Raw genomic sequence first — 8,205 nt, 5'->3', positions numbered from 1 at the left:
AAACATGGGCCGTTTATGATGGTCTTAATTTGGACTAGGAAACAGGTTTCAAGAAGATACTCGTAGAAAGTGATAACATGCATATGGTGCAACTTTTAAATATAATAGAGGTGATCTCCAATGTTGGGCGGGTGCGAAGCATTGTTGAACTGAGGGATAGACATTGGACTGTCAAGTTTTCTCATGTTTATAGATTACAGCTGATTTTATGGCTAACTTTGTTGCATCTTTGGGTCCTGGACTTCATTTGTTTGACCGGTCTCCTACGAGTGCCATAAACTTAGTTTTAAGTGATATTCTTGGGATTTCCCATGAAAGGGATTGTGTAATTTGAACATTTTAGTTGGAGAATATCCTTTTCTTTCCAAAAAAAAAAAAAGTAATTTTTTTAATATAGATAAACATATCTGTCTTCGATAACTACATCTGAATTCAATCAACGTAAATTAAAATATTAAGTAATCATATAAAAAACTTAGCAATTTGCAGTCATATAATTTGATGCCAAATTCAGCAAGTTTTTTTTTTTTTTCTCTCTCTCTCTTTTTGGAAATGGAAAACCAGTGAGGCAAGATAAGGGGTAGGCTATGGCAATAATTTCCCAACAAATTTGAGTGTGACAATATTAAATTAATTAAATAAAAAGGTTTCTTTCTCACCCAACTTCCTATGATAAAATATATGTTCCCTGCTCCACTTCAAGAGCTGCTTTTACATTATATTGAAAGGTTATTTTCTTTCATTCCCATAATTTCTTTGCTTGCCTCTTCCATTTAACCCTTTCAATGATGTATCGACCCTTTATTTAGTTTTGCTTTAGCTTTACTTCAAATACAATCCAAATCTGAATTGATTTTTTACTTGTTTCATACTTAGACTTCTCAACCTTTTTTTTTTTTTTAAATATTGTATCAGATAGGAAACAAAAAACCAACAATTTACACAAAATCTTCCTCACAATGCAAACTTAATATTGTATGATTAAAAAAATTATGTACAAAATTAAACATAAACCAAACCCTTCACTCTCCAAAAAAAATTATGTACAAAATTAAACATAAATCAAACCCTTCACTCTCCAAGTTATATCCAATTGAACAAATTGAAAGAGAAATTTGAAGGGCAAAAGGCAATCCTATGGCTAATTGAGTGATATACTACATTAATTAATTAGGCATTTTCATCATCACCGTCATCGTCATCATCAACAACTTCATAAAAAAATGGATCCTTAAGCAGCTCGGCGGCAGACGGCCTCGACCTAGGCTGAGCCAGGCATCTCTCGATGAATGCTTTAACATCTTCATCTCTAACCTTGCTCATGGCTTGAGGCCTCACACCACTTGAAACTTTCTTGTAAATCTTGGCTACATTTTCACATTCACTATAAGGGATTTCCAAGGTCACCATCTCTAGCAGACACATCCCGAATGAGTATATGTCGATGAGCTCGGTGTAATGTTCCTCGTACAACTCCGGCGCCATGAATTCCGGTGTCCCGAGGATTGAATGCGCTGAATGGCTCTTCCCCACAATCGCAGCCATTCCCAAATCACCAATCTTAACCTATACTGTTCATCAAATTGCTAAGATTTTACTCATTAAAATCTACTTTACAAAACCAACCGGGATCGTAAAGCATACCTGACCAGTGTTGCCATTCACAAAAACATTGCTGCAATTAAGATCTCTGTGGATAATACAAGGATCGTGAGTATGAAAATAATCCAAGCCTTTCAAAATCTGCTTTGACCAATTCTTCAATGCCTTTATTGAAACTTGCCTATGTTTTTTCCTATACTCCCTCAAATTCCCTGAAGTGCAAACTTCAGTTATGAAGTTCAATGTGTTATGTTCCTCGTCTCGCCAAACATTGTACAACGAAATTATGTTCTTGTTGGTTAACGATCTTAAAAGACGAACCTCCGAATAAAGCCTGTCGATCATCGAGGGATCGTTGGAAAGGTTTCTTAGTTTGACTTGGTTCCATGCAACTTCAATGCCTTCTTCTTGATCAAATGCTCGGTATACTTTTTTGACAGCTCCGGACCCCAGAAGTTCACTGTAACGACCGTAACGGCCGGTCGGATCGATCTCGACAAAGGGTTCGGAATCCTTGTCGGATTGGTCTTGATTCACACCAGGCATCTGATCATGAAAATCATGCAGTTACATAAGTGAAAAGTATTTAAAAAAGAAAAAGATCTAGAGAATAATCTTAAAAACCGTGAATAACCCATAAAACCTAAGACTCGTTAAAGCTAAACAAAAATTTATTTCATCAAAAACTAAAGCTTCAAGTCTGAAGGGAAAGAAAGAACGAAAAAGGGTTTATTGAGAGCTCACCATAAAAAAAAAAAACAGATGCAGAAGAAAAATGGAGTGTCACCGAACACAAAATAAAGGGTTTTGAAGATGATATTTATAGGAGAGATTTTTTAGGTTATAAATTAGGTGGAATAAAAAATATATAAATGGCATTTTATCATTTAGCTTTAACTTTCAAATTTTAATTAAATTATTTTAGCCAACTTTTAAAATTTAATTAAATTATTTTATTTTGAATGGAAAAGTTGAATGATTTATTAAATTTAATCACATTGACATACAATTTACATATGCTTCATGGATAATATTTTATAATTTTTTAAAATTTGTCAAAATTTTAAGTATTTTATTAAAATTTTAAATTTTTATGAAAAATATACATTATTTTTATTAAAATTTTAATAGTTGAGTCAATTTTTATATTTAAAGTGATAAAAATTTAAAGCTAAAATGGTAAAGGCAATACATATTTCAGAATAATTTTATCTTATGCGAATATAAATTTATAAAATTTTAAGGTAAGTATAATTGGATTAGGAATTTTGAATATATTTAGGTTATTAAACATGCGATTTTGAAAGATTTTTTTTTGGCGATTTATAAATATATGCTTTTTTTTTGTTTTAATTTGAGAATTTATGTTATTTTTTTAGTTTATTGATATATGTTATACATCCTACAGTCATTTTTTTAAGCCAATGGTAACTTTTCCCCAACGGTCACAATCGCAACGACTACAATACCCCCAATAACTATATTTTTTTCTTATACAAACTTGTCCAAACTTCATTCTTTTCAACTCAATTCTCACTTCTCAAATTTTTTTAAAATTTTCTCTAAATCCTATTCTCTTCGATTTTATTTTATTCTTTATAATTTGTAAAATGGAAAATTAACTTATTCGTTTGGATGAAGAGCACATCTTCGACGTTCAATTACAAATTGTAAGAAAATATTATTAAATTATTTAATTTTAAATAGTTAATTATTATGCTGCTAACATTATTAATTTTCTTTATGTTTATATATTCAAGTTGAAGATTGGATTTTAGATGCCATTTATAGACACTTGGGAGATGCGAGATTCTTATGCGTGGCTCACAAACTCGGGGGAACTAAATTGGATCCGCCACTTATCAATGCTTTGGTGAAAAGATGGAGACCGAAAATATACACATTCCATCTTTCCTACGGTGAGTGTACAATTACACTCGAGGACATGGTTTACAACTCGGTCTACTGGTCGATGGCAAAGTTGTTACGGGGCTAGTGGCGAGTGCTGATTGGAGTGCAACATGCGAACAACTACTAGGGAAGGTGCGAAATAAGTTTAGGGGTAGTTGGATCGAGATGGGATGATTGGAGGACAACTTCAAAACTATTGAGGCTTTAGCAAGTGATGTTGAAAAAGAACAATTTATGCCGCATCCATCTTGAGGTTGATTGGGGGTCTGCTTATGTTAGATAAATCTCGAAATCTAGTACATTTAAAGTGGCTATTACTAGTAGTTGACTTGAAACAAGCGGGACGACTTAGTTGGGGATAAGCGGTGTTGGCGACATTGTACTGAGAAATGTGTCAAGTGACAAAACTAAAAAAATTAAAATCGACGGTTGTATGCTCCTTCTTTAATTGTGGGGATGGTATTGACTACCATTTTTACGCCCTCGAGTGGTTCCCCCTTGTGAATTCCCACTTGTAATATGGTAAAATTTATTTGATAATATCATTATCATTATAATTTTTCATTATTGTAATTTTGAAATAACATATTGTTTGAATAGGTGGAATAGTTGTGCGAGACACATAGGTATACCGACCAAGCTCGAGGATATTTAGCTAGCTTTAGATCAACAAGCCAAAGAGGAGGTTAGTTTATGAATTCAAAGTTATATAATATTGATTCTAGCATTTGAAATTAAATTTTAGGCATGTGACAAAATTTATAAATTCGTACTACAGTTTGTATGGATGCCATATGTGGTTTTGAGAATTCAAGAGTGTGTCTCAGTCGAAATTTTGGCCAATCGCGTCCTGTAGGAAGCGTTTTCACTGTCATGTCAGATGAAAATGTGCCCTGTAGTGGGCGTTTTCTCTCTAGGCGTTTCAACCCTAACCCTAACTTTCAACTTCTGTCTCTGAGCCCAAGATAACCTGGGATTCCCGAGATAAAATTAAAAATTTCTTTTTTTACCCCCACTCCGTTCCCTGTATAAATGTTTGTTTCCATCCCTCTACTTCATCATATCTCTGTCCCTTTAAATTGTTTTCTTTTTCTTGCATGTTGAAATTTCCAGGTTTAAAGATTTATTTCTCTTTTTCTTTAAAGGAGACATAGTTATAATTTTAAGTTGTGTTTGGGTTCACGGTAATGTCGTGGAGCTCGGTAACCTACAATTTTCACTTGTCGTGTGAGTATGGAGTCATCACTTGAGAAGCCGAGATCGCATTGAAATTCGAGGTCCAAGTTGGCGGTGATTATATGGTTTTGGGTTGAATTGTAACTAGGTTTCAAGTTTGCAAAGGTTATGCTATCAAGGGATGGAGCATAATTGAGGCCCTAGTTGGCAATGGTTATGCGGGCACGACAACAAGTTTCACCCCATCAGAGGAGGATGCTTTATAAATCCCATACAGAAGATAAAGACAAAAAATACAGGGGCTTTTCAGAATAATCAAGTAATACGTTTTGTTCATCTCCACTGAAAGTGGTGAGCCCGTTACTATAACTTGTGACAAAGTTGGGGCAACAAGATTTTCGGAGGGGACGAGTTATTGTGCAGTGTAGAAAAGATGAAATGTGAAACAACCGTTGTCGCCCTGATTTACATGTCATCTTTTCTGCATCCTTGAAAATCTTATTGCTCCCAATTCTATCACAGGTTATAGTAACGGTCTCACCACTATTGGTGGTGATGGATAAAACAAATTACTTGATTATACTGAATCACCCTTGTGTTTTTCGTCTTTGACTTTTGTATGGGTTTTATAAAGCATCCTCTTCTGATGAGGTGGAACTCATTGTCATGGCCGCATAACCACTGCCAACTGAGGCCCTATTTATGCTCCATCCTTTGATAGAATAACCTTTGTAAACTTGAAACCCTAGTAATACTTCAATCTGGGACCATATAATCACCGTCAATTAGGACCTTGAGTTGCAATGCGATTCGACTTCTCAAGGTTTGACTCCATACTCACATGGCAAATGGAATTTGTAGGTCACTGAGCTCCACAACGTTACTGTAAGTTCAAACATACCTTCAAAATTATAAAAATGTCTATCTCAAACACAGACAAAAATAAATCTATAAACTTCTAATTTCCAATTGCATGAAAAAAGAAGAAAGAAAACAATTTTTAACAAAGTGAAAAAGCATATTGTAGGATGCATTTTCCTTTCTCTCTCCAATTCAACATATATCAATAAATTTAAAAAAAAAACAACAGATATACTTAAATATCAAAAGTTTTCAGTATATATGGGTAAATCAACCGTTTTTTTAGCTATTGTTTAGGTTTTTTAATTTTTCATGTCCATTTTATGATAGATGCTCGTGGTTTGTGGCTATCATTCTGAACAATGTTTTTTTCAAGGTTCGAACTTATGTTCTCCTCTCAAAAATGCATGTGTCTTACCAAGTTAATTTTGGCACATTTTTTTTATGATATACTGAATCATGACCATCCACGTAAACATATGAGTGCATTCTGGATGGCTTTGGGACGGTCTAGATGAAGCTAGCGAGGTGTTGTGAGGGGAAGTAGTCTACTTCGAGTATATTACTTTTTGAATAATCATGTTTTGCATTTTGATTTTAGTAAACTGTGGCTAAAGTTGATGAACGAGACCTGGGCTTTGTTGGAAAAAAATGTTGTTTTCTTTTTTTTTAGATAAATGAGGCTTTTAACTCATAGTTATTGTTTGATGTATTTTACGTAATGTTTATATTAGATATATAATTAAATTGTTATTGAAATTTATTTCAAATATATAATATTGTATATTTAAATTTGTAATGGTTTATTTTAATATTAAAATATAATTTATATATTTAAATTAAATTTCATAAATAATTTATATTAACTGCTTAAAAATAATTAAAATTTATATTTTATATATCAAAATATGAGTTATAATAAATTATTTTCATATATTTTATTGTAATATAATAATATTAACAAAATTAAATATTATTTAAATACATATTTTTTATTGTACAATACCATATTTAAAATAGTCCTTTTATCTTTTCAAAAACATGTTTAACAACAATATTATACATTTAAATCTTAAATTCAACTTTTCAAGATCCACGACACCTTTTAAAATCAATGCTAAATTAACCGTTGGATCAATTGATAAAGTTATTGTTGCAATAATAAATTTAATGCAAGGTGTTAAAAAGGATGCAAAATGGTTGAAATCAGAATCCAGAAAACTGAATCAAACAATATCAAGTATCTTGTTTCTTACTATGTATAACCTGTGTTATAAATTGGAAAGTGTTTTTCATGCAAGAAAGTTGGTTAAAGATGGTCAAATTTGGTAAAAGTTATTTTCGTAAAAAATTTAGGCCAAATTGGAATTATGGGTTATCAAATATGAAATACTAAATGGGTAGGCATCAATTCCCCCAATAAATAAATAAATTAAATTCAGTCACATGTTAAAAATGTTGAGTTAGCATATGACAGGTTCTTGTGATAATACCCTAGACTTTTGCTATCTAAATTATTAAATCATGAAGGAACAAAGGTCCAACTTGTTCTGTCCCCTCTTAATGTTGCATGTGAGTTGCATATCTATATCTATATATAATAAAATCAACTCTTAATGAGTGAATAGAGGTAAATATTCAAATAATAATAATAGGCACAATTTAATATTAAAATTTAATGAAGGTAATTCAAGCATTTTGAAAAAAGAGTTCCATAAAAATAATTAGTTTTTATTTAAAATTTAAATATTTTGAAAAAGAGTTTTAAAGTTAATTAGTTTTTATGATTTTAAATTTTATTATTTCATTTGAATTATTTATGATTTAATCATTATCTAATGTCCAACCTTTTCATTTTCAGCTAATTAATTGTTTTTGTTTTTAATGATATATATATATATATATATATATATATATAATATTTTCAGCTCCATCTTTAGTCATTAGAATAATAGGGTTAAAATAGTAATTTAAGGTTTTTTTATCAATAGGTTCGGATCATATCTAGAATTTTTGACAACTATCCATAACTCCTTTCCAACCCATAAATAGGAAGATAATGCATTTCAGCGTACTCGAACTCACGTTCTCTTGCATTGGTAACAATGCCCATGCCAATCGAGTTAAAACTTAATCAGGTTAAATAGTAATTTAAGTTTATTTATTAAGATTGATAATAATTGATAAGACTAGAATGATTGTTTATTTTATTTCGGATAAAGTACACTAATGGTCACTCAACTTCGATTAAAATAACAAAATAGTCACTAAACTTTAGTAAAATAACAAACCAGTCACCAGTAACCATTTTCCGTTACGTCAGTAATGAAAATCTGACCTATCATGTTAACTGGCCATGTTGGCATCCCATGGTGGAAACGACCCCAATTTAAGAACCCTTGTTGGGTTGGGCAGTAGAAGAAGAGAAGAAGAAGAGAATGAATGGAGATGTCGATCATGATTACGATGTGCTACTGTGGAAACCTAGCCAATTTAAGGACTTCTTGGTCCAATGACAACCCAGGTAGAAGGTTTTTTGGGTGTAAGAAGTATTGTAGTGGGTTTCAAAATCCATGCCGTTTTATTTTTGCTTGGTTTGATCCACCATTGACGCCCCCCGTTCACGAATTATGTTGTTGGGTGTTTTAAAAAAAG

General features: G+C 31.9%; 1 protein-coding gene across 1 annotated transcript; it reads right to left on the bottom strand.

Moving 5' to 3' along the window:
• Positions 1 to 950: 950 nt before the first annotated feature.
• LOC105784483 (probable serine/threonine-protein kinase WNK11) lies at positions 951 to 2,382 on the bottom strand. Its single transcript, XM_012610378.2, has 3 exons — positions 2,347 to 2,382; positions 1,645 to 2,148; positions 951 to 1,566 (listed from the first exon to the last, which is right to left on the bottom strand). Exons 1-3 carry the CDS (start codon positions 2,347 to 2,349, stop codon positions 1,171 to 1,173), a joined length of 903 nt encoding a protein of 300 aa, XP_012465832.1. The 5' UTR covers positions 2,350 to 2,382; the 3' UTR covers positions 951 to 1,170.
• Positions 2,383 to 8,205: the final 5,823 nt, after the last annotated feature.

The sequence above is a fragment of the Gossypium raimondii genome, chromosome 13, assembly GCF_025698545.1.
Source record: "Gossypium raimondii isolate GPD5lz chromosome 13, ASM2569854v1, whole genome shotgun sequence".
NCBI classification, from domain to species: domain Eukaryota; kingdom Viridiplantae; phylum Streptophyta; class Magnoliopsida; order Malvales; family Malvaceae; genus Gossypium; species Gossypium raimondii.
The sequence above is the reverse complement of the archived record's forward strand: the minus strand, read 5'-3'. Positions and strand labels throughout refer to the sequence as shown.